The sequence below is a fragment of the Sphaeramia orbicularis genome, chromosome 8 (genome assembly GCF_902148855.1).
Source record: "Sphaeramia orbicularis chromosome 8, fSphaOr1.1, whole genome shotgun sequence".
NCBI lineage: Eukaryota > Metazoa > Chordata > Actinopteri > Kurtiformes > Apogonidae > Sphaeramia > Sphaeramia orbicularis.
In genome coordinates, this window is record NC_043964.1 from 34017940 (window position 1) to 34045429 (window position 27490).

The window sequence follows — 27490 nt, forward strand, 5'->3', positions numbered from 1 at the left end:
TGGGCCAAGCACCACCCACTGGAGTAAACGTCACATCCTGAAAAGAATCAAAACCTTCCTCAGAAATGGAATCAGGTAATAGGTCTGTAAGTAATACTACCGAAGCCTAAGTAAACAGCTGGATAGCTCAATAGTTACACAATGGATTTCGGTGTGGCAAAGTGCAGAATTGATTCCCGGTACGAGCTGTGTCAGAGATGTGTTTTAACTCTTAGGTTGATTTTCTGTGTTTTTCAATGCCAGATGATCTACTGGCACTACCTTCACCCCTGGTCTAAATGCATTGTCCATACTATCAGTGGAAAAGACACTAGGCAGGGGACATGCCAGACTCTAACAATAGTCATAGAAAAATGTGTATGTTTGCAGAATAGACAGGTGAAATTTACATATGAAAAATACATGATTGAAAAGTCATATTGTGTATTTTTATTTTAATTGAAATGAGTATCTTAAAATAGTGGTGCATGTACTTTGGTGTATCCTAGTGGTGATATGCAGTTATGGTGTTTCTGAAAACTGACTTGGATACTGTGCCCCACCAAAAAATAATTTCACCAGCTGCCACTGCCATCGAATGCATGTATGCACATTCCTAAAGGAGACAGAATCAGGTAGTTTAGCCAAAATATTTCTGTGAACCTTAGGCTCTAGACATCTTGTCTGTAGATCCAGATGGACGTCAGAGTATAAGGCACAGTGTGCAGGCAGGAGCACACCATGCCTGCGTCCTGACCTCAGAAGTTAAAGATGGATAAAACCACAAGTTATGTTGCAATTTCTCTACAAAAAAGTATTTAGATAATATACAACAAGTGTGGTTTTCAAAAACAAAATAGTAATTTACATAATATATATGATTTAGGAGGCAAAGGCATGCTTACATGACATGCAATAATCAAAATGTAGAAGAAAATGTGAAGCTAAACTCAATATTTAGTGTTTCACAAGGGAATCGAGGTACGTAACTGTCACATATACATAATAGTTTTAACATTTTAAGGGATGTAACACTATGTAAGGCGTGTACCAACAGTGTAAGAAAATTCTTGCGCATTAAATCTTATGTTATTTAATTAAACTTTTTTACTATTGAGGGCCTTGTGGTGTGATACAACTATATACCTAGAAAAAAGAAAACCCCCTTGTACTAGCACAAGGTCATGTAGTGTCCATACCACCTATAACCTTCATTTATTAATGTTTAAAACTGATATAAATTTATGGTATATATACTAGTGACTGTCTTTGCCTATTTATATATTACCATTTTTAATTAGATATGGCTAAAAACAGCCTTCAATATAAGCAATATAAACTCTGTTGACTGCAAAGGTGAGCCATAATATTGCTATACGTTAACGTTTGTAATAACAGTGGTGCATTTCATATAAACCGTACAGTGGAAAGCCAGGAGGTAAGGAGAGAGACTGTGAAAGTTTCGAGAAGAGATAAAGGAATTTGGTCAGTCATGTGGACAGAGATAATTAACAACAGTTAGCTGAAGTCAGCAGGAAACCAGACGGAGGGAATATAAAAAGATTGTTTGTATAATGTGTTGGATTCCCATGAGAGGCTCAGCAGTTAGATTGTGTAATAGCACTGTTGTTTAATATGATTCTGCTAAATCGTTGCTGCTGGTACCGGTTGTTTGTCTCTGTGTTTACCTATGTGTGTATTTAGTTAATGTGTGCAGGGTGTAGAGAATATTTGTGTCCTTGACAAGGAAAAAATAATTTTCCATCGCTTATTCCAAATGACCTACTTTCCTTTGTGTAAAATGATCCGTATTCAATATGTTTGATTTCCAACCAGCACCTGTTTGCCATGCAGATGTGCAGGCCTGTGTGTTTGTCATCTGTTTGTGTATTGCTATACGTGTGAATTTTAATACATTTACTTTAAAAAGAGCATAAAGCAAAAAAAACAATCACTCAGGCTCCTCCCTTGGCCCTGTTACCAAGGTGATATAGAGATTCTATCAATGAGCCAAGGTCCCTGTTGCCATGGAAACACTTATGAATGAGAAAAGACCCAGTAACCGTGGAGACGGTGTGAATGAGGAACTGCCTCATCGGTTCGACACTGTTTGTGACCAAGGATGGTGTTTAGAAAACTGTATTTGTTATCACGGTCATCATCACCACTATCATCATTATCATTATGTTCATTATCGTTATTTTTTTTAAAATTGTAATTATAGTGGCATCATCAGAAAACCTGAGAATAGATTCAGTTCAGTGTAGAAGTTCAATGTGTAACTGTGGCCTTTATTACAGGATTTTATCACAAAAGGTAGTATATCATACAGATTATTGGGGTTATTCATGCACTGTATGTACTGAAATACTCTATGCTTCCAGCTGCTCTTTTCTCTCTCACAAAACTCCAGGAGTCAGCATTAAATCAATGCACTTTTCTATACATGCACTCACGCCCACATGCTTCCATTAATAGCATAAATATCATGCTTAATACTGCATGACCCCACATTTCCAAATCACACATCATTTCATTTGAAGGCTTCTCCACTGTGACCTCTCAGCCTGCTTCCACTTTTCATTTCTTTCCACTCCATCATCTGCCCATCCACTGTATTTCTTTGGTTGTTTTTACCTTTTCCACCCTCCTGTCCTCATACATTACCATTGTCAGCACATTTAAGTTAATGTGTCATTAAGTAAAACAAGAAATTTATATCTGTTTTATGGGTGGCATGTTGTAAATAGTTGATCTGCACTGTGGTCTTCTTTTACAGCAGAAAAGAGAATAGATATTAAAAGTCTCTAAGTTGCATCTCTAAAGGATACTTTCGATATTAATATACATAAAAAAAATAAATAATGCAGCCTAAACTATTAATATTTGTCTTCTAAGAATAGGATGCGTCAGTGAATATTCAACACCTTAACATGCAATTTACTTTTGTTACAAGTTTATGCAGCATTCCATCCAAATGTAACTGACATTTTAACCCAATTTTGATAAATTCTGGAAAATAAAACACTGATTTATGTGCATTTCCATTCATTTTTGTGATTTGAATATTAAGAATCAGTTCATCATTATCATCTTGATTTACATCTTCTGCAGGTGTTGATCATTTATTATGTCTTCAAACCATTTCAGTGTTTGTCAAGCCTTCATCTAAGATTTGTTTTTGCAGCACTTCATACATGGTTCATGTCACTTTAGTTTGTGTCTTGTATTAATTCAGTGGATGCTTCAGTGTCCTCATTGGTCCACACATGCAAATAAACATAAATATTCTGTTATTCACATTTACATTTTATCAACACACCAGCGTTTCTTTCCCAACAGACAAGACAGTTTTGTGATAATTTAAGCTTTCTCGTCTTTTTTGTTTTTTTGCATTAGATTGTTTTAAAAGCAAATTGAAAATACAAATAACAGTAGCTGGATGGAATGATAATAATAATGTTTTAAGCCTAAACAATATTAGAGATCTGTGGCCAAAATATGTTTTGATAATTGAGAAATTACTTCTGTCACAGATCTACAATCATTGTAATGGACACTGGGACTAAATCAACTCTAAACATCATTTTTGGTCTGATATTGGTTTACATATAGTGATTCGGTATGAGTCTGAATATAGGTCTGTTCTAACTCTAATTTGACTGGGTCCCAGTGATATCTGTGTGTTTTTCACTTCTTGTAGGATGTCAGAACATAAGGTTTAGTAAATTATCTGCACACACGGGTACAGTATGGCCTCATGACCAAACTGGGAACCTCTCAGTTACAAGTCAGCCACCGATGAGGCATTGGATGTCACACAATGTCATTACAAGGACCCCTGGCTACAGCGGTGATGGAGCACACACCACTGGGGGGGCTTTCGGGTAAAGCAATACATCACTCAGCGCCACAGCTCAGTTTACCATCATACATAGAACGTGGGTTTGTGTTACTCTTCTTGTCTGCTAATTGTGTAGGTTCCCCAGTTATGCAGGTGGATTCCAAACCTGTGATTAAGGCTCTGCTGTGTCACTAGGCCTCTTAGTGGAACAGAGGAAAGTAGAAATGTGTCAGCGCGACAGAACTAAAAGGAGAGAGAGAGAGAGAGGAGTGGGAAGAAGGATGATTCACTGTGTGCGTCAGACGAAGGGACTGACTGGAAGTCTGGCGGTACAGGGGAATGTCTTAACCCTCTCGACTACACACACACACACACACACACAAACACACAAACACACTGTTTACAACTGTGTATTTAAATGAGGAGTGGTATTGCAGGTGTTGTGAGATACACCAATACACACACGTTTACGCCGCAGTCTGACCGTAGCTTGCAGAGAAATATTTTAAGCATAGTAAGGGTAAAAATAGACAGAAATAAGCCATAAGTCAGCATCTGCCGGTGCTCCCTCTCTTTTGTTTTCTTTTTTTTCCCTCTTGCTCTGTCTCTGCAGTCCTTTCCACTGTCCTCTGTCTTTCTCTTACCTTCCCTGTCCACCCATTTACTTCATCTTCCCTTTTATTTTATAATTCGTCTGTCATTCTGATACAAAGCATTCTCCCTCAGGCCCATCCCTCTCTCACCCTGATACACTGCTCTGTCCGACTTCACTTGTCAGCTCTATTGATCAGCTCTGCTCTTACAGGATTTACATAAGGTGCTCACCCGGTTGTAATGACCTGGCGTGAGTTTGTGTAAAGTGTGCGTCAGTGTGTGTCAGAAAGGCAGAGGCTAACTGACAATCTTGACTAGCTCGACGATTGATTGTGCATTTGTCTCATTGTCCAGGATCCTGTCCACTGTGGGTTCAGAGTTTGACTTGCGGACCCTCAGGGCTGTGCGAGTATTGAGGCCCCTCAAACTGGTGTCCGGTATTCCCAGTAAGTTAATTTGAAATTTTTTTTTTTTAAAGGTTCTTTTAAGCCTGCCCTCCCTCAAGTATTGGGAGGATCAAAATAGCACGCAGAAACATTTTGTGTCAAGGTTCTGTGCAGGTTATGTGTTGTTCTGCATAATGCACCCAAAGTGGTTATTCTGTGCACTCTCTGCTCCTTTTTAAAATGTTATAGTGGCAGTTACGTTCCAGCAGCACTGCAGTGTTATTAATAGCTTGGTCTCCACTAGGCCTGAACAGGCAAACCAGGCTTACTCATCACAAAAGTCACTAAGTGTCTTGTGAAAACTAAGCGATACCAAATGTATATGTTATATAAATTTGGAAGCTTTGACTAATTTATATGTATTTCTTACGAATACAACACTGAACAAAGATAAGAGCAACAGAAACATAAACAAAAGGTATAAGACCAGATAAAACACTGTTTAGCATGAAATTAAAAATGTTTAATAAGCCAATGGGGAGTATTATGTGCATTTTCCCTCATATTCCACAGCTGTTTACTGAATAAATCAAACATTTGACAAATAAAATTGATATAAAATGATTTCAATAATTTGCAAGTCATTTGTTTTGCTTCCACTAAATAGAACAGTCCATTCTATTCTATAGTGGGAACTAAAATATAGTATCAGTCTGAGATCTTCAGCTATGATGGTGGTGGAAAGAAAAAAAAAAAATTCCACTTTAAAATGTTAGGATGGGAGAATTAGATGTTCTTTATTAATTAAAAACACTTACAACAATTACACTGTTACCCATAAACTTGGAATAAAATATGTTCACCTCTTGTCATGAAATGATTGTGACAATGTGATTTATTTTTGATAGAGTGTAACTGACTGTGTATAAATGGGAATAAAAAGAGGAATGCGTCTAAAAAACAAAATGTTTCCATGTTTAACAGTGTATTAATAATAACTAAAATTGTTAATTAAACTCAGATCCATTAATTTATTACCCCTAGCCACATACCCCGCAAAAAGTGTGTGATATCTAATAGTGTGTGTGTTGTTTCCTCCAGGCTTACAGGTGGTGCTCAAATCCATCATGAAGGCCATGATTCCTCTGCTGCAAATTGGCCTGCTGCTTTTCTTTGCCATCCTTATGTTCGCCATCATCGGCCTGGAGTTCTACATGGGCAAATTCCACACAACCTGCTTCGACAATCACACAGGTAAGACAGTGTGTGTTTAACCCTGTAAAACCTGACCCATCAAAAACTAACCACAAAATTCACATTTTTTGGAATTGAGATGTTTATTAGATCTTTTAACAATATCCACACAAAACATTTTGCCATATCATTTTGTTCACAATATATTTTTGTGTCACATTCGATACACTGGGCATTTTTATAAAGCACCTTATATACCTGCAATATCAAATTTGATACACATGTTTTTGACTTAACTTAATTTAACTGTACTATAAAGTATCAATTATCAAGTAACTATGCTTTGTTTCAGTACATGAAGTACTTTTTTCCCCCTTTTTTTAAAGAATAACAATATAAATATTCTTAACGTAACTTGATACGATACAAATGGTCTTATAGGGTCAAGTCAATCAGCAGCAAAAAAGTCATGAGGGTAGACTTTTTAGTACTTTTATGATCGAACTTGCAGCTTTATTTATTTTATTTTATTGGTTTATTTGATAGGGACCATGAATATTTATGAGCATTGCTGTATAAAAAATACACCCATGTAAATATGCCAGAATTAGTAAAAATAACTACTTTTCATCTGCAGTCCCAAGGCAGGTGACAGAAACAAGACATAAAACAGCCAACATTAATACATCACGCATTTGCTTCTAGGACTGAGTCTAATTTTTTGCACTATAGTTACTAATGTCAGTATCATCAGCAAACATATAACTCATGTTTGGTAGCTTGTTAAAATTTAATGATGTACATTTATTCATAATGTACATTTATGTAGTCTATTCCTTTACATATTTAATGCTACTTTTTTCTTCATCCGGCACTCATTAGCAAGTAAGCTGGCAGTATCTTATGTTGAGCAAGAAAATTAACGTTACTTATATTTATGTGATGTTTTGAATGCTTTCAAGTGCCTGCCTTTGGTTTTGTAACGCCTTCCCACTTTCACTTCTGTTCAGCTGAGATCAGAGAAGAGTTTCCGTGTGGGACGGAACCTCCATCACGGCTGTGTCCAGAAGGCACCACATGTAGGAAGTACTGGTTGGGACCAAACTATGGCATCACCCAGTTCGACAACATCCTGTTTGCTATCCTCACTGTCTTCCAGTGTATCACCATGGAGGGCTGGACTGACCTGCTCTACTATGTACGTACAGCATTGGGAACACCTTCACACACTCGATGACCATCTTATTAGCCACAAATTGGAGGGAAATTAACATAGCAGTAGAGCAGAAATACAAGAGATTGAAGCCACAAGTTAAAATTAAGCAAATGACTAACCAGTCATACAATAAAGTGCAGGTCTTTGTTGCACTGGCTTTAGGTGAAAATAAAAAGGATAATTTAAATCAAGAAAATGGTATTCCAGTGTCATTCAAAGCCCATCAGCACTTTTCATGGATGGGATGCACCAGCAGACCTCAACCAACAAATAATCTTCAAGGTGAAAATGATCCAATATCAGTTTCTTTAGAAGTGTAATAACATTTTTTTCCCCCATTATTGTCGTATTTGGTCAGAAACTTGCAGATGACACTACCTATATATGGGTGCATAAGTGAAGTATGCAATTGTTTCCGTCATAAAATACTTAAATGTAAGTATTTGTCAAATTAAAGAGGGCATCATCACATAAAGTAGGTACCAGGAACATTAGCATCACTCATATTCCTCAGTGCTGTTTCTTGTCTTATCTTTTTTTCCCTCCCTTTCATTTCTCCCCTGGTTTCCTCCTTCTTCTCTGTCCCTCTCACTCTACATCTCTCTCCCTGTGTCCCTCCTTCCCGATGCTGCTCTATATTTAAAAGGGCCTGTTCAGCCCAAGTTATTCTTGCAGCTGCTGGGGAGGGGAGCGATAAAAGTTTAATGGTAGAAAAAAGAGTCTGCGGTACATTGGGTACACAGCGGCAATACCAACTTACATGCAGATGTGATGGAAGAAGGAGGAGACGGATAGACAGCAAGGCAATGACAGAGTGGGAAATTGAAAAGAGGAAAAATGTGAAAGTATAAAAGAGATAGAGTCAGTGTAGAGGCTAAACTGTGAGAGCAAAAAGAGATTAAAAACAGTAAATGAGGAAAGAAAGCAAACGAATGTGGGAAGAGAAAGGACAAATGAACAATCAGGAATGGAAAAATAATAATACAAGCAAGAAAAAGGGATTCTATAGATGTATAATGTGCACAGGGAGAAGACAAAACAATAAAAAGGGAATAAGGGGAAAGCCAGAGGAGTCTGGACAAGAGGATGGTAGAGAGGGAGAGGGTGGGAGCACAGCGATTGTTATACATTATTTACTCTGCACAGAGGAGCTAAATAGAGTGGCAGATATGCATTTACTTATTGAGATGACTTAAAGCAAAATCATGTCGGCCCTGCTGTTGTTTATATTTCCAACAACAGTGGACAGCACTTTTGAGTGCCTTTGATCGGGAGTATTTCGGAAGCATTCCAGGTCTTATGTACAGGAAAACACACTGATTCAAATAAAAACAGCTTTATAGGACAAGCAGGTCTGGGATATCATCACGGATGCCTAGAAAGGCTATAACATGTCCTTAAATATCTGTATAAATAAAGCACATGTTGTCACAGATCATACATGTAATTGTGTAGTTCTACATGTTCGGTTTGCTTTTTTTTCAGGTGGTTTATTCTAGTGTCTTGGATTTTTTTTTTTTTTTTTGCGAATTAATGCAGCAGTAACCGACAAGTCACTAAATTTCATGGAAGAACAAAAGAATATTGACTGAAAGGTGTACACTGACACTGTAGCTTTGTACTTTTTAAAGCGAGGCATTTTTTAGGTGAAAGCCAGTCTGAAACAAAAACATACAAGCTTTTTCTTTCTATTTTTTCTATTATTTTATGAAATATTGGCCAATCGAAAATTTAAACAGGGTTTCTGCGGGTCATTAAAAAACATTTAAAAGTCATTAAATAGATTTTGTGAAAATTAAGGCCTTAAATGGCTTTAAAAAGTGTTAAATTTGATGTCCAGAGGCATTAAAAAATTAAATACACTTGATGGAAAAAACGCATTGTTATTTCACGATTTATTTTGATTATATAAACATTTAATAATTTTGATTGGAAGTATAGTGTGATGATTGACAGGTGGAACCCTTTAATTGGCTATTGTTTATGACCGTTATGACCGGTGCACGAAGTCACAACACCAGATGTTTGGAATGCAACGTGCTGTCAGTGTGCTCATGCTGTGGCGAAAGAGTGGAGGGAATATTAGCTGTTGGAAATTATGTTGGAAAAATGGGAAAATGCAAGTTTCAGCAGGAGTGTTTGGAGGAGGAACTATTCAGAACCTGGTTAAAGCCTGTTGACGGTAAACTGTCATAAACCTATATCTAAAACTGTATCTGCAGTTGGATATAGGCATTAAATTTGTTTAAAGTGGCATTAAAAAGGGCATTAAAAGGCATTAAATTAGATTTGCTGATACCTGCAGAAACCCTTTAAAAACAAAGTGTTAAAAAGCAAACATACATTGGGATTGTCCATCACTATTAGTTCACTACCTTTTTTATTTAAATTTATTTTCTAATTATGTAAAATATGTCTGTTTTACTAATTTATTGTATATGTTGTGTAGTCTGTTTTTTGCTTGAAGGGGTGTGAAGAATGTTTGTATATCTCATTTACAATTTATGAGTCGTGGCATATATTCTGATATCTACTTTAATAAACTAAATATCACCTGGGTAATGAAATATTAGGTGATATTTTTTCGTTGTCTTGCAATTACTTGGATACATGCATCAGAGCCAAAGAGCAAATGATTGATTAGTCTGTCTGGTGTCTTTGTCTGTGTGTGTGTGTATGTGTGTTTCCAGAGCAATGATGCCTCAGGGAGTGCATGGAACTGGATGTACTTCATCCCCCTCATCATCATCGGCTCCTTCTTCATGCTCAACCTGGTGTTGGGTGTGTTGTCAGGGTAAGCGGCTCACTTATGCGCGTCACAGATTGCGTATCTATAATTTTTCATAGTCATTACTTAAGTGTTTTTTGTTGTGTACCCTGTGTACTATGTAATTAAAATGAAGGGTCACATTTCCATAAAAAGTGTCTAAGTTGGTGTGTGTGTGTGTCCTTGCAGGGAGTTTGCCAAAGAGAGAGAGCGTGTGGAAAATAGGAGTGAATTCCTGAAACTCAGAAGACAGCAGCAGATTGAAAGAGAACTCAATGGTTACCTGGAATGGATCTGCAAAGCTGGTATGTACAATATATGCATATGTGGAAGCAAATGAAAGAAAAACTATCTCTGTCATATTTAAGAATGTTCTTGTGCTTTTTCCCCTAGTACTTCTGATGTAATTACCTGTTGTTGAACTTGTCATTGACATCAGTTTAACGATACAAAAATTTTATACCACGGTTATTGTGACCAAAAATTATCACGGTTATCATTATTATTGCGGTATTGTTGAAATGTCTTCAAAATGTTCAAAAAGTAGTTAGACACACACTGAAATAATTTAACCAAGTTGTATTTTGAAAAAAAACAAAAACAAATGAAATAACACACACAATGTATTTTCTCTTGGCAGAAACATTCAAATATTAACATGTAAATATCACACATATAAATGTGCATTAAAGATGGCACCTTATGGCCATAAGAGATATCTGCACTAGGGGTGGGAATGTATAGGATTTTATCAATATCAATGCCATTTTTGATTCTGCTTATCAATCCAATTCCTTATCAATTCTCCTATCAATTCCTGAGTGTTTTTTTTTAGTGTGGAAAAAAGTAGTTGGACAGTGGAGCTTGTTTGACCATTTTCCATATCAAATCATTCACAATGTCACAATGAGAGATAGAGAGAGAGATGTATGGGATGGAAGTGCTCCTGGACCGGGTCCTTGCTGGACCCTGCTATCCCCGGCTCTCTGGAGCGCTGTCCGTGCGGCTGCCTTTAACCATGTTTTCGTAGGCCAAACATTGCAAACTGCGCATGTACACCTGGAGTGCCGCTGCTTCTCCAGGAGATGAGCCGTATCACTGTGAACTTTCAAAGTGCGATAATTGAACACAGTTTTAATGATAATTAGAATTTAAATGGTGATACTAACCGTAGGGAATTTTATCATTATACCTGGAATTGTTACAGTCCTAGTTTATTTCACATTGAATCTTACACAAACCAGTGTGAGCCATAGCCTGTACACTGTACAGTAAGCGATACTGTATGTGAACCCCTTTGATGCTCGGATAGAGAAGCTCTCTGACGTATGTGGTGAGGGCAGGGAGGGGATAAGAGGAACGGAGGATTAGATGTTGGAAGGAGGGGATGAAGGGGCAGATAGAAAGGGCAGACCTTTGATCTTCTTGGAAAGGCAATCTACATAAAAACGCAAGAGACTAAAAAAGCAAGAGAGCAGGAGCACAGGTGCAGCCCAAAGCCTTTGTTTGTGATTTTAATTAAATTAGAATTGACAAGTGATAATTAAAAAAAAAAAAAAACATCTACATGTGGTAATTCAGTCCTTGGTTTGGAACTCATCAAACCATAACTTGAAGCTTTACTCTCCTTTGTTTTGCAGAAGAGGTCATCCTGGCAGATGATGACAATGATGCCGACTATGATGGTACACAATGTATTTGCTCACTACTTTGTATTGTATTGTGATGTTCTCATAGCGGTAATATACAGTATCAAATGCATCTGAATGGGAGTATATATTCTGTCTGTCACAGGTTCCCGCAGGAGAGCCACAAAGAACCATAAGAGCAAGGCTGAGCTTCTAAACCCAGAGGAAGGGGAGGGGGATCTGGCTGTAGGTAAGATAAACACTCAACCCCCCTACACACACATACATATACATACTCACACAAAGAGACACACACACTCTCAAAGGCAAACCACAGGTACATAGAGATGCTATCTTATCTTGCATATCAGCATTACCTGACCCTCCTCTCCTTCCTCTCGTTCCCTCTCCTTTCCCCTCCTCCACTGCTCTGCACTCGTCTCCTCATGTTACCTTCTGTCCCTTTCCTCAACCCGTCCTGACCGTTCTACCTTTATTTCTCTGCTCTGCCCTTGTTACCTTTTCCCTCCCTCCTCCAGCATCTTAATCTTTGCACACTGTGTTGAGATTCATTTTTTTAGAGCTCTTGAATGTGCACGATTAAAAGTTCACTTCATATTGCCCTTCCAGGGTCACCGTTTGCCCGTGCCAGCTTGAAGAGCTCCAAGCTTGAAGGATCAGATTTCAAGCGGCGGGAACGACGGCTGCGCTTCTTTATCCGACATGCTGTTAAGTCCCAGGCCTTCTATTGGACCGTGCTGTGTTTGGTGGGCCTCAACACGCTGTGTGTGGCTGTAGTCCACTATGACCAGCCAGAACCACTCTCAGATTTTCTTTGTGAGTTGGAGGGTGGGGGATATATCCATACTTAATGCAGTCATACACAGATTAGTACTCTCATGACATGTACTAGAAGAGTGTGGGTTAGCAAATCTTAGCAAAGTAAATGTGACTAAATTCATTGAGACTTAGTTAGCTAAGTCTTCCTCTCACATTTTTGTGCTTCGTCTGTCTATACCAAATATACAGTCATGGAAAAATTATTAGACCACCCTTGTTTTCTTCAATTTCTTGTTCATTTTAATGCCTGGTACAACTTTGTTTGGACAAATATAATGATAACAACAAAATAACTCATAAAAGTTTAATTTCAGAGCTGATATCTAGCCATCTTCCATGGTTTTCTTGATAATAACCAACATCACTTAAGTTCTTACATCAATAGCTATGGCGTTGTACTGCTAAAAACAGTGCTTTTAGGCATTCCATGTTTTCTTTTCTGTCTGTTTTAGTCGCATGATATGCACAGGAGTTAGTACTTGATTGCATAACCATTGTTTCTGATGAGTTTTGATTGTCTAATAATTTTTTTCGCAACTGTATATGTGCATTGTGAGACTGAAAGATGGAGTCAAATGGATAGGAACAGATGCACCATATCATGCTATAAAATCAAACAGGAACCACAGATTAAGTAAATGACAAATAATAACTCAAAGGATGTTTTGTATTTTAGAAAATTGATAAAAAAAAAAACTGCATTGGAATCAAAAAGGATGGTCTCCTCTAACTTTTTTCTTCTCTTTCTCCTCTTGCCCTTCCCTATGTAGATTTTGCTGAATTCATCTTCCTGGGAATATTCTTGACAGAGATGATGGTAAAGATGTATGGCCTGGGGAAGCAGGCCTACCTCAACTCCTCCTTCAACTGCTTCGACTGCATTGTGAGTCCCACGGCGCTTGATCGCTACAGCAAAACCCCAAAACACACAAGCGTTGATTAATGACTTTTGTATTATATGCACATTGTATCATTTCATGACAAATGACTACATGCTTTCATGCTTGTATTTGCATCAGGTTATTTGTGGCAGTATATTTGAAGTACTGTGGTCCATCATCCAGCCGGGCACATCATTTGGCATCAGTGTGCTTCGAGCTCTCAGGTTATTGAGGATCTTCAAAGTCACCAAGTGAGTCTATTGTGTAAAATTTGTCATTGTTTGTAATATTTATACAGTATATTCTAATGTTATGTTAGTCTCCTAACAGTCAATTAAACACCTACTTCCTATCTCTGTTTGCCAGGTACTGGGCATCTTTGCGTAATCTTGTTGTCTCTCTGCTCAACTCCATGAAATCTATCATCAGCTTGCTCTTCCTGCTCTTCCTCTTCATTGTTGTCTTCGCCCTGCTGGGCATGCAGCTCTTCGGAGGACAGTCAGTGCTTTTTCTCTTGCCTTTTTTTCCTCTTCTCTTTCACTTTTTATGGTTTCTGTTCTATTCTCTACCAAGAGACTGGTATCTGTTAATTGCCAGGTTGCCTGAATCATTTTTGGTATTTTTTTTTTAAGAGAAAATATTTATGTTCAGTTGTCTCATTTTAATGATCGCGTGCTCTGTTTCTTTGTGTCTCTTTGCGCCCTCACCCTTTATTCCTCTCCCTCTTTCTCTCCCATTTGTTTTTTTTCCCCCCTGCTAGGTTTAATTTTGAAAATGGCACTCCTCCGACCAACTTTGATACCTTCCCCGCAGCAATAATGACAGTGTTCCAGGTGAGCAGAGGAGACATTGTAAAAAGGGGAGGGAAGGAGAGGCTGGTGGAGGAGGGGGAAGCAGAATGGTGGAGGAAGATGAGAGCTGGATTAGGACTAAACGATAAGAAAGGATTGAACAGGATTTGCATCTGAAGAAGTGATAGATGAAGTATAATTAGACAAAAGCTCTGTGTAACGCGTGTGTGTGAGAGAGAGGGGGTGTGTTTTGACATTATAGCTGGAAGTGAATGCTTATGTACACAATATCAAAGTATCTAAATGTGTTTGGAGTGAAGGTGTGGACTCACCTGATTGTGTGTTTATGTGTGTGTGTGTGTATCTCAGATCCTGACCGGCGAGGACTGGAACATGGTGATGTACGACGGCATCAAGTCTCAGGGCGGAGTCAACAAGGGCATGGCCTTCTCTGTCTTTTTCATCGTGCTCACACTTTTTGGCAACTGTATCCCTGGCATTGGAAATACAAAGATGCACACAAGCACAATATTTGCAAAATTCACACTAACACATCCTACACAGATACTGTTTATATTGGAAATGAAGACACTGGAAGATGTTAGAAGATTCTGAAAGTCTGTGTTCTATTTACTGGTCTCAGATAACAAATGCACAGCTAGGCAAATGGAGATTCTTACATGGAAAGATAAAAATGTGGTTAATTTATTTGACGTCCTTTGTCTTCAATCAGAAAACAACAGATCAGCCTTTTAAAAGCAATAATGTAACAAGTGTTCTATCTTGGGCATTGTGATTTAACTGTGAGTCAATGTGCTGGCTGCTATACACATGTACAAACAAACTCCCACACTCTTGATTTCCTTTAACTCTGCGTTCAGACACCCTGCTGAATGTGTTCTTGGCTATCGCTGTGGATAATTTGGCCAATGCACAGGAACTGACCAAGGTATCCTACAATCCAGTCCTATTACCTCCTCTGAACACAAAATAAAATCAGTATTTCCTTATCTCTCCTGCCTTTGATTTTCCTCTTGATCTCACCCCCTTTCTCTCTCTCTCTGTCTCTCTCTCTCTCTCTCTCTCTCTCTCTCTCTCTCTGCAGGATGAACAGGAGGAAGAGGAGGCTGCCAGTCAGAAAATCGCCCTGCAGAAAGCCAAGGAGGTGGCTGAAGTCAGCCCACTGTCTGCTGCCAACTTATCCATTGCAGCGTGAGTTTTGGTCTCTCATCGTCACATCACTCTTTGCATTAATTCTAAAACATTCTCACGTCACCAAAGAATATAATGGCAAAAGTCAGCCAGCAACATGGACATAAGCACTTACAGAAGACTCAACGTAAGTGGGGCCACTACAGTACACTGCACCAACAAAACACTTATGGAGGGAGAAGAATTACTCTAGGGCATTCATTTACTATTTATCATACATATACTGATGTTACTACTTAAACCTTCACTGTTATAGCCAACAACTTAAAAAACATGACACTGTACTTTATTTTACAGGTATCCGATTTGGACTACTACTCAAATTCAGAAACACCAGCAAAATCACTGTTAATTAAATTTTAATCTTTTAAAATTTGTTTAGATTTTTATCAGTTTTTCTGTTTTGACATAAAATGGAAATGATTCTCACCACGTATGATGTGGTGCATGTTTTTTTGTTTTGTTTGTTTTTTTTATGTGCACCATATTTTCTCATCACACTATTGTTTTCTAGTTTTTAAAACAGTGATTTTTTCGTTTTGATAAAATCTGACCTGATTGGGATTGTCCTTTTTTATTTCTTTTTTACTATATTATAATCCCATACATGGACATGTACACTATATGGACCAACTTGGGACACATTGAATTCAAGTGTTTCATTGCCAACAAGCAGCTGAGATACAAACAAATGACAAATAACACAATATAATAATTTTATTTAATGGTGGATAAAGTTCCAATTTTTTATGAATTAAAATGGGTGAAATTTCCAATGTCTGTAGCAGCAAACTATTGATTGTAATACCAAATTGAGTTTATAGATGGCCAGTGACCCAGAATAGATGTGATTACATTTTGGGAAAAGTAGGTCAAAGTTTAAATTTTTTATGAATTTTTAAAATCTTTTTTTCCCCATTTACTTATAATGGGTGAAATTTCAAATGTCTATAAAAACATCAATTTTATTTCAATTTACTTCAAACTTGGCACATATATAGAGGCAGTAGATATGCTGACATCACCACATGCGTAGACACGACGACATCAGCCGGATCGATGCCAAAATAAGCTACAATATGTGCGAGGGGTGGGTTTTGTTGTGCCTGGTACCACTTGTTTTATTTACTTTGTCATCTAAAATACTTACAATAAGCGTCCAAGTTTGTCTTAACTAAATTTTACTCAATGTTGACACTTTTAATCATTAGAATTCTTGTAAATGTTCTACCTCTAGATTGATCAAATATCACAGTGTCACATTATCCATATCACAATATCAAATGTCACATTCTGTCCATAAATAATAATTTTAAACCAAAAGAAACCATTCAGTTTCTTCAATTCTCACTGAGGCAGAAAAATCAACCTTTAAATTTAACAGATATATCGATATGACGTTTATCATAATTATTATTGATAACTGACACGAACATTTTTCATCATAATAACATATAAAGTCAACAGGAATGTAAAATCCTGCAGGCTGAAGGTGTGATGTGTCCCAGTATTTCTGTTCATAGAGTGTACTCGCCCACTTTCCTTTTCTATAAGAGCTGCTTCTTCACCTTCTTTTATCTTCTTTTTATTTGTCTTTCTCTTGGTCACACTTTTTCATATTTAATATACATAGTTAAACACCCAGCCACCCATGCTCTGGTCAGGAGTGTCACAGCGTTTGTTCTTTTTTTTCCTAAACGCTCAGGGGTTTTTCCTTTCACTTCTTGTAAAGTTCACACACAAGCACACACACCAGGGAGGTCTGTCTCCAAAAAAAACATCACAACAGGGGAGCCTCTGCTTAGAAATATCAGACAAGATGCTCACACTCTTCTGACCTTTACTGCTTTGATACCTCAGCCCTCTTTATATCACACATGTACACAAACACACACACACACACACATGCATGCATGAACAAAATGTCTAAGACATAACATTGAAATGATGCATGCAGATGTACACATTCATACATGGTCATCATTTTGTGAATCACACTGTTTCTAGTTCCTGTATGTTCTGTATGTACTTCACTGTGGTGTGAGCATTTGTGTCTTTGTATCAATAACTTCATTTATCTGTGAGTCTTATCAAGGTTAAATATTTATTTTTCTGTTGAATGTGCTTAATAGAATATGTGTGAGAGAGAGTGTGGTGTGCCGATGAGAAAAGCTGTATTGAACAAAAAAATAAGATAACTGACCATCTGGATTTACAGTGAGTATATCACAATACATGTTGCATGATCTTTTCTTCACTTCAAAACTAATAAGCTTGTGTGAAAGCGAAGTAGAGCCTCAAGGGAAAAAAAGGAAACATTAAAATGACACTAGAAATGCTTTGCACATTGCATTCCATAGTATTTATGTAAATCCAAATCCCCGATTTCTGCTGCAGAAAAGACATTGGAATTTCAATGTCCTTTTCTTTCCAAGCTGGATTTTGAAACTTGTGGACATAAGTGGTGCGTGAAAAATCTTTCGAAAAAGATATTCAGTGTTAGACTCAAGAAGGATGCTCCCATGAGAGTCACACAAAACCCATTGAAAACAGCTGTACATACACATAGCAACACTGTACATGCACTAACAATGCATCCTTTATAGTAATTACCATTCAATCTTAATAACAATAGAGGAAATGTAGGCTAAAAAAAAATAAGATTTGAAAATAGAAAAAAATTGATAAAATTATAAAAGTAACCAGGAAATAAGGGATGTATTAACTGGAAAGCAGATGGAATATTAGACCAAAGACAAAAAAACAACAGAAAATTACAACATTTAGAGATATGGTAAAGAAGTGAAATTTTTTGAAGTATGATCAGGATAGAGCAGTAATCATACAGGGTAATGCAGTGATGCAAGATAGATGTCATTTATGAGATGAAGAAAACAGAAAATTGATAGGAATGTTTAGAGATGGAAACAAACTGCAAAGGTGTGTGTGTGTTTGGGAACTCGTGTTTTGTGTGCATGTGTAAAGGGTTGCATTCCAAAATATTTCTCCTTTTTTTTTTTTTTTTTTTTTAACAAAGATGTAATTGTTTCTTAAGATGAGTTCAGTTTTCGCATTTCAGTAAGATATTATTATTATTATTTTTTTTTTTCCACAAAATTCTGTTTTTACCACACCAAATTCTTTCAGGGTTTCAGAGTGTTTTGTTGTTAAAGGTAGCCCATTTTGGAATGAAATCCTCCTTCTGTTCTTTCGTACCATCTCACTCACCAGCTGTTTCCCTCCTCAGCAACAAAGTACACAGTGAGTGTCACAACGCTACCGACCCCTTTCTGGACTGGTATTTATTTATTTGTTTATTCATTTCTGAATCCCTTCTGTTTATTGACTTTATTACCATTCCTTACTTTCTTTTCCTGTTTTAGAATAATTTCCTTTCCTTGTCCCTTTGTTACAATCTTCTTTTATGGATTACATACCTGGCTTTCTTTAGCTGTAATTTGTGTTGGCTTTTTTAAACAGTATATTTTCTGTTGCCTGCACCTCGCAGTACGGCTGTTGCTTTACTGTGGTTGACTGTTGGCCCTGGGAAAGAAAAAGGGAGTTAAAGTTGGTAATGTAGGAGATTTGGAGGGTAAAAAAGGAGGTGGTCTTGTAATTACTTAATATTTGAGTTATGCATCTAACCAACTGCAGCTTCTTGGGATATTAGCAGAGTGGGAATTTTGGCTTTTTTTGTTTTAAGCTTGGCCAGTATATATATTTTTACATAATTTCATTACAGTATAGAGATAAATTCTGACCGTGCCTCAGTGTTATCCTCCATTTTGTGTCCCCGCATGGTTTTCCAAAGTAGGGCTGTGCTTTGGCAAGCTATGTAGACACCCAGATCTTTGCTCTGTTGAGCTTCCTTGTTCTGTAGGTCCAGCCAAATGACCCTTTAATTGTCTGTGGCCCCATTGTGTCTTTATGTCCTGGCTATTTTTATGTACTTATAGTTTTGGTGTTGGTTTTCACATCATTCTCATGTGTATGTGTATATATTTGCGCAGCCACACATCTTTAAACAGATTGTAAATTCTACCCATCCTTTCCTCCCCCTCTCCACCCTGCTTCATTTTACAGCAAGGAGCAGCAAAAGAACCACAATAAGGGGGTCAATAAGTCAGTGTGGGAACAACGCACCAAGGAGCTGAGAAAACAGACACTGGCGTCTAGCCGCGAGGCCCTCTATAACGAACTGGATGTTGATGACCGCTGGAAGGCAAGGACAGGGAGGGAGGAGCACAACAATGTAAACAAGGCAAAACAATGGCCCTTAGACTTGTGCTATCAGTATACACAAGTGACGGCTATCATGATGTGTTGCTTACTTCTGTAATGTATTAATCAGTTGAAGCATGTTACAACCTAAAGTTTCCATTGGCATCATTACATATATATGTTCATTTTTGGCGGAGGTAGAAGTCTCTAATGTCTCTTTGCTGTTTTTTTCCCCTCAACCATTCTGTCTATACAGGTCAATTACTCACGTCACATCCGCCCAGACATGAAGACCCACTTGGACCGACCATTGGTGGTTGACCCTCATGAGAACCGCAACAACAATACTAACAAGACTACTGCAAACAATTCAGATCTGTGTTTCAGCCAGCAAACACACCTCCGTGAACATGTTGGCCAAGTAGACGGTGGCAGTGGTGGTGGAGGAGGAGGAGGAGGTGGTCCAGTCAGGCCTCCCTTAGAGCGTGGAGAGTCTACTGAAAGCAGGAGGAGTCGTAAAGCTGAGCACCACCACCACTCTTCTCATGTCCGCTTAGATGCCACAGTGATTCCTGGGCCAGGCTCTGAGGACAGGCCGTCCAGGCGCCACCACCACACCCGGAGTGGCAGCCGAGGAGGAGGGCAGTCCGAACACAGGAAGCCCAGGTCGCATCGGAAAAACGCCGAAGATGAGGCTGGCGGGGGAGGAACTGGAAAAACGGGGAGGCACAAGAGCAAAGGAGTAGAAGGAGGTGGAGAGGGAGGAGACCAGGAGGGAGGTGGGGATGGCAGTGAGAGGAAACCACGAAGAAATCGCCATGGCAACCAGACAGAGGGCGAGGGGAAGAGGATGTGCCAACACAGAAGGAAGTATGTCATTCACTAATATTACAGTTTATTATGTGAAGCTTTATAATATAATATAGATATATATATATATATATGCAGTCCTTTTCTGCTATGCATTTGTCATATGAATGTAAAAACTGAATAGATTTTCGAATATTTTTGTCATCTCTTCTCCATCTTTCCAGGGATTGCAGTGTCCCAAACCTCTCTACCACACGGCCCATCCAAAAAAGCATCTCCAGACAGGACAGCCAGTATAGCGAGGATATGGACAATCTCATGAACACCAAACTGGTATCTGGATCCACCCCACCAAATGAGGGCCACCCTAATCTGATTTCCAACCACACTGTGGTCCCAGGCTTTGGATCTGCCCTCCATCTTGCTAAGAGTGGAACCCGTGGGAGTTTGGTCACAATAGATAGCTATGGAAACATTGGACATCACCGTGCCAACAGCATCATTAGGCTCCATCACCCTGACTTCACGGCTGTAGATATGCCTATTTTTCCATCCACTAATGCCATACTTCAGGGTAAGGGCAGGTGGACTGTATTTGGTATCTGGTTCACTATCACTGTCTTATTTCACTGTCTTTAATTAACAACCCATCTCCCTTTTTTGCCCAGTCAATAAAACTGTCTTTAATTAACAACCCATCTCCCTTTTTTGCCCAGTCAATAAAAATGCCAACACTGAGCCTTTGCCGGCAAAAGAAGATAAAGATGATGATGATGATGAAAAGGGAGGGGAAGGAGGACCCAGACCCATGCCTCCTTTCACATCCATGTTCATCCTGACCACTACAAACCCGTAAGCAGGATAGTTGCTAATACAAACTAATACCATTACAGTAATACACACTCATTTATGTAGTGCATGAATGAGTCTGTAGATACATTGGATTGTGTTATTTGAGGCATTTAACTGAACACCCTTTGTTTTTATTTAGAGCTAAGTCCGAGATGAAAGGCAAACTGGCAAGTCACAGCTATCCAGCCCTTGATTAAGTAATATGTGGAGTAATATTTTTTATTCCCAGGTTTCGTCAAGCGTGTCACTACATATGCACCCTGCGATACTTTGAGATGTGCGTCCTGCTTGTCATTGCTATGAGCAGTATCGCCCTGGCTGCTGAAGACCCCGTCTGGCCTGACTCCCCCCGCAACAATGTAAGACATGAATTTGAGTAGTTATCTGTCATTGATCCTGTTGCATTTTATTGTTAAATGTATTGTTTTTATTTTTACCACAGTCATTCTTCAGCTGCAAAGATGTTGGAACATTCAATGCCAAGTATTTTATTTCTGAAAGAATGACCCAAAGTCTGATCTGCCTTTGGGTCATAACTTTGTGACATTAATATCTCTAGGCCCCACTTTTTATTTGGTAAAAAGTAAAGGCATTATGAAGTGGAAAACATATAATATCCCATCTGTGTTTGTCAGAGGAACAACTTGTTTTAGGTCATATTCAATATTCTTCTGTTTTTTTTCAGATTTTTGGTATTGCTCTATTTTTTTTTCTGATATTCAAGAAATTAATGAGCTCTTTGACCTTTGTTTGTCATCACTAATATGTTTATGAGCAAATACCACAGTCCATTTACATATCACGAGAAATATTTACTGGTACTTAGTCAAAATCCTATTGTTAATATGGAAACTTTACTTGCACTTTTTGTGTTTGAGTTCAGAGTCAGCTTTTAAAGGAGTGATATTTTGCTTTTTTAAACGGAATTATGCATTTTAAAACATTTCCCTGTGGTCTACATAAACTGTAAATGTTCTGCTTGGGTCTGAATTCTTCATCAATTCAACTCCACAGGTCCATCTTCAACCCTATTTCTGAGTAATGACACCAGAAAGGTAGTTTTGAGCGCTGGCCCTTAAATGCAAATTAGCCACTTTACACCCCACCCCCTCCAGGTGCTTCTCTGTCCCGATCAACCACTTGTGTTTGCTAATACAGCCAACAACTGAACATTTTAGGTAATTGGCTCGAAATTTGGACGTATTTTCTGTATGGACTACAACCGGTGCTGCTGATAAACAGTTATGGCGTACTCGGAGAAATATTCAAAAGTCTTGACCTTATATGTGCAAATGTCATAATGCAACTAGTTATAAAATGTAACAAATTAAGAAGGAATTGAAATTGGTTGTAGAAATCCACTCAATTTTTGCCGGAATGAATATAAAGATGGCTTTGCAGCACCTGGAGGGTTCAAATTCAAACTTTTTGAACTATTAGGGTCCAAATACACAAATAAAAGTACCAAAGATTAATAAAAGTGGGTTAAGCAAAATATGACCCCTTTAAGACTTTTCTGTCAACTTTTGTGTTGGAGTTTGTGTTACTCCTGACAGGATTTTAAAAGTTTTTGCAATAGTGAATTGATTCAAATATTGTCTGTTTCTTTGTTTCTCCTTTATTACTAGTAATTAGTTTCAGTATCAGCCCTGAAAAAAACATATTGGTTTACCCCTAATTCATTTCTTGTGTTTTGTTTTTTTTTTTTGGTACAGGTTCTACGTTATTTTGACTACGTCTTCACTGGAGTTTTCACTTTTGAAATGCTTATAAAGGTATGTATTTAGATATCTCACAATGTAGGCCCTTTATGTTTTGCAGAAGTACAGTACAACATGTTTTTTGAACTGTAAACTGAATGATGTGACTTAGTTATAATGAAACACATCCTTGCTGGTGATAATGTGCATACAAATTGACATTTTATAGAAAAGGTCTTTATAGCTTATCATGCAATTTCCTGACCCTTTCCACCACTGAGCGAACCTTTTAGCATAACTGTACTTACTATAGTTCCTTAAAAAAAAAACAATGTTAATGCCCTCTAATTAGATGGAGTCTACAAAACTCATTCATTTTCTGTTGGGCTATCGTAGCCTCCGTATTCCTCCTCTCTAAACCACCAGATTTGTACAAGTTTTACCACTGTGTAATTTGTCACTTTCAATCTGAGCTAACTTAAAAAACATCAGTCATACAGAAACACAGTGGGCTTGCCGACCAACTGAACTGCAGAATTGCAGTTACTGTTGGTCAGGTCTGGTTGGTTTGAAGGGCACTTCAGGGCTTCAGGTCCCTGTGGAAAAGGTCTGTGTGACAGCACAGTAAAGCAGCAAAAATATTCTAAATATAGCATACACTTGAAGTGATATTGATTTTTTTAGATGAGGTTTTTTTAAATGGGAAAGGACGTACAGAAACCTAAAGTAACCTCTTTCATTAGCACACTTTGCCAGTCAGCCCCCCCCCCCAGCCTTTGTCTGACTTAATAGCAGTTTTCCAAATCACCATTGTGGAAAGAGAAAGACTCAGACTGGAGCCAAAGTTTCACTTACTGCTTAATGATGTGTCCATTTTGTTGCCTCTGTTCTAGATGGTGGATCTGGGATTGGTCTTGCACCCGGGCTCTTATTTCCGGGACTTGTGGAACATCCTTGACTTTATTGTGGTTAGTGGTGCTCTGGTGGCCTTCGCCTTCACGTAAGTCTCACTCCTGCTTCTCCTGTCCTTCGTCCTCTCCTCTCCTTTGCTGTTCCATCCTTGTTCCTCAGTTCCTCCTGCCTTTCCACTGCCTCACTAGCACCTTGGAGTATAGCCTTCCCTCTACTGTCTTTACCTCTTCTGTCTGTCTCTTTTGATTTTATTCTGTTTTTATATTTCATACATTTTTTTCTCTTCTCACTCTCTTTCTTCATTTTCTTGTCTTCTTTTCCCCGCTCCATTAACCTCCTACCTTTGTTTATTAGTTTCTCTGCCTTTACACTCTTACACTCCAAAACTGTTCTCGCAGTCTTGCCATTTCTAAGCCCCACCACCAGCAGCTACCCCTCCTACATGATATCAAAAAGTATCCTAGCATCCCCGCGCTTCCTACCCACCTCCTCTTCCCTCTGTGAGAGGTGAGGACCACCCATCGCACCTGTAACCCTTTAGTGCCCAGGGCGTTCTAGAGTTAAAGGCCCATGCAAAGCCAGGCCAGGCCCTGCTGAGCTCGCTCCTATAAATCTTCACACCCTTCACCATGGCAAAGCAGGTACTTTAAATCCTACTTGATCTGCATGACTCTGAGGATAAGCCATAGTTAGATTTACATAACTGGGTTAAGTTAAGGCTTAGAGTACTACGCTGGATACAGAGCATGAACTGTGAGTTTTGCTTGGTAGCTGAGATTAAGTGAAGCAGGTGTGCAGTCGATGTGGAGTAAAAAAGTAGTTTGTATCAGTAGAACTGCTCATCCGGGTATGCCTAAGTCTTGTTTTTTTCTTTTCTTTTTTCTGTTTGGACATGCGATACTTGAATCTTTAGTTTTTATGATCTTGTATATGAGATACTGCTGTATTGAAAAGGTGGCAGACACAAGACTTGTCTTTGCATGGAGATCAAGAACCTCTTCAATCAGTTCATCACTACATTTTCTGTTAGAGGATGTAAACTAGTTATGATGATGCAGCAGCCTCAAAAACTTGCTATGAGCTTGCGTGTAAATGTCTGCAATGCATATATCTGCATCAAACCGAACAGCCCGACAAGATCTTTGTTCATTATTTTTTATTTTTTTCAGCATCTTCAGTGTGTCTAAACACTTCCCCAGGTCCCTAAAGTTTACAAATTTGCTTCAAGAACTGGAGCCCCAGAGACGTTACAAGCAATCTTGGTTGATTTCCGATGTTATTTATGTTGCTTTGTATCAGTAAAGGACGACTGAATACAGTAAATGCAGTGCTCCTGTTACACTCCATGTAAGCTAGATCTGTCTCAACCTCTCATGGTTTTGCAGCCGACCTGTGTCCAGAAATGGAATGATATTTTAACTAAAGCAACAAAACAGGTGCTTGATAAGATAGTTGCAATGGGAACACATATATACTGCTTCTTTATGCTGTATAACATTATTACAGCATGGAAATAAAATATTTCTTGTTCTAGACTGTAAATGTGAATATGGCAGGCGCTCCAGGGTTCTAGTGGTGGTGCCCCATCTGTAAGACCAGTTTTTGCCTCAGTCTTTCTCTAAATCATTTTTTATGTGTGTCTTTTCCACTAACACTCCCTGTATGTTCAGTTTGATCTACTTGTGTATGTGATGCATATAATCTGTCTGTATTTCTGTTTGTGTTCTTCTGTCCTTAACTCAGTGTCCTCTAAACTCTCTGTATGAGTCTTATATATTTATTTGTGAGTCAACTTTCTGTGTCTGTATTTTTTCTCTCTTTGTCTAAGCCCTTACTATCCAGGAGAATAAGATATATGGATACATAAAGTTGTAAGCGGTAAAAGGGGTTCATTGCAGATGTAAAAATGGATGAAACCAAGCCACAGTTAATTATACAGTAAAGTCTGATCCATGCTTTACTGAGTGTATGGGCCCAATCCCAATTTACCCCTTAGCCCTCCCCCTTACCCCTACCCCTTGGCCCTTGCTCTTGGCATTACCTCTTGAAATGGAGCTGCAAGGGGTAGGGTTTGAAATATTCCCCTATGAAATGGGACAACCTTTCACGACCTGTTATGTCATCAGCAGTCATCGATGCTGCTATTAACAGATGCAACAACTTTGTTTCTGAAAGTATTCCCCATGCTGTCAGAAGCTGTAAGCATCTCTGTTGCATGGGCTTTGGTCATCTTTTTGCGGCTATCAACCATAAACCGCAGAAATGCGATCTGTAACACATTGAAACGGCATTAAATGGTTGATCAAATGATTAAGTTGTTTATGAAGAGAATACGTACATTTGCGTGTTTCTTTCATCACACTGCTGTACTTTTTGGCTGTGTTTACCTCCATCTTGCCGATGATTCGAACAGAATTATGAGAAATATCTCCTACCCCTCCGTTCATACTGTGGTCCTGAAATATCTCAATTTTAAGGGCTATACAGCCCTCTGCCTTAGCCCTTCCCCTCCGTCTAATTGAGAATCGGGACAACACTACCCTTCACATGTATGTGCAAAACAGAGGGGTAGGGGTAAGGGGGAGGGCAAGGGGTGAATTGGGATTCACCCTGTTTGGACTAACAGTCAACTCAACTCAAATACCAACAGTTTTGTCAATTGACTGACACAGATGAAGTTCAAAAAAGTGATTTTACTACAATAGGGGTTAACAACACTAATGGCCAATGAAGAGATCTGAACCAGTCAGAATAGACTCATACACATCCAGATAATGTCTTAATTCAATTGGTGGAAATCAAACAGCACTCCAGAAAGGCTCAGCAGTCTCATTGGAGATGTTTATCGCTCCTTTAATCCAATTAGTCTGGTCTGAGGGCTGCTGGTGTCTTGGACTGCTTGTGCCTCTGTCCCAACCATTTCTGCAGTTGAACTGAGTTTCATGTCTAGACAGAGTTTAAATACCTTAAAGCTTTACTATTGGAACAGTAATGATTATGTTAAATATTTACTTACATGTGAACACGCTTCAAAATTGGAAGAAGTGTATTGTCGTCATTAAGTAATATCAGTCTTCACATATAAACAAAAAGGCGTATAGCTCAATAAAGGCCTGACAAGTAGGAATTTAAATAATTATTATTTAAATAAACATTTTCAGCATAAATTATCATAACCGTATTATTCCGATATGAATCACTGACCTATATGCCAATGAAAGTGATCGAGACTGTAGTTTTGAGTTGTAGCATTGCCTTTTGTTAAACTGTACTGAGTGTACATTACTCTATGCATGTGTTTGCCTGATTTAACAGTAGTTTATGGGTGGGAGGGTCGATCTAACATAAAGCAGGCCTTGTGTTTCTTTTTTCTCTCTGTTTCACATATGGATGTTTTCCCTCGAAATCCCTCCTCTGTTTGTGTCCCATTCTGTATCTTTCTCCCACCCTTTGTCTTTTTGTCTCTCTCCTTTTGTCTTGCTGTCTCTCACCCCTTTCTCATCTCTCCGTTTGGACCACCAACAGCGGCGGCGGGTAAAGTTCTCTTTCTTTTGCCTCCTCATTCTCTCTCTCCGCACTTTCAGGCTCCAATCTTGTGGTCACAAGCCTCTTTCCTGTTCATCCATCCTTCATAGCAGTTGACTTCTGTACTTGTCTGTTCTT

At 38.5% G+C, this 27490-nt stretch overlaps 1 protein-coding gene across 19 annotated transcripts in view; it reads left to right on the forward strand.

Annotated features, from left to right (window-relative positions):
* Positions 1 to 27490, forward strand: part of cacna1aa (calcium channel, voltage-dependent, P/Q type, alpha 1A subunit, a) — a 112918-nt gene that overhangs the window by 38523 nt on the left and 46905 nt on the right. For 10 of the 19 annotated variants that reach the window (XM_030140076.1, XM_030140068.1, XM_030140069.1 and 7 more), the window contains exons 4-27: positions 4772 to 4863; positions 5905 to 6057; positions 7008 to 7195; positions 9904 to 10007; positions 10170 to 10285; positions 11621 to 11665; positions 11775 to 11858; positions 12239 to 12445; positions 13219 to 13331; positions 13468 to 13580; positions 13696 to 13827; positions 14090 to 14162; positions 14490 to 14607; positions 15002 to 15069; positions 15226 to 15332; positions 18580 to 18630; positions 19416 to 19584; positions 19810 to 20423; positions 20588 to 20937; positions 21080 to 21215; positions 21445 to 21574; positions 22931 to 22990; positions 23809 to 23915; positions 27353 to 27361. In XM_030140076.1, the coding sequence (XP_029995936.1) occupies positions 4772 to 4863; positions 5905 to 6057; positions 7008 to 7195; positions 9904 to 10007; positions 10170 to 10285; positions 11621 to 11665; positions 11775 to 11858; positions 12239 to 12445; positions 13219 to 13331; positions 13468 to 13580; positions 13696 to 13827; positions 14090 to 14162; positions 14490 to 14607; positions 15002 to 15069; positions 15226 to 15332; positions 18580 to 18630; positions 19416 to 19584; positions 19810 to 20423; positions 20588 to 20937; positions 21080 to 21215; positions 21445 to 21574; positions 22931 to 22990; positions 23809 to 23915; positions 27353 to 27361 (3339 nt within the window). The remainder of the gene's footprint in view (positions 1 to 4771; positions 4864 to 5904; positions 6058 to 7007; positions 7196 to 9903; positions 10008 to 10169; positions 10286 to 11620; positions 11666 to 11774; positions 11859 to 12238; positions 12446 to 13218; positions 13332 to 13467; positions 13581 to 13695; positions 13828 to 14089; positions 14163 to 14489; positions 14608 to 15001; positions 15070 to 15225; positions 15333 to 18579; positions 18631 to 19415; positions 19585 to 19809; positions 20424 to 20587; positions 20938 to 21079; positions 21216 to 21444; positions 21575 to 22930; positions 22991 to 23808; positions 23916 to 27352; positions 27362 to 27490) is intronic. The other 9 variants (XM_030140077.1, XM_030140072.1, XM_030140065.1 and 6 more) reach the window with 5 other exon arrangements.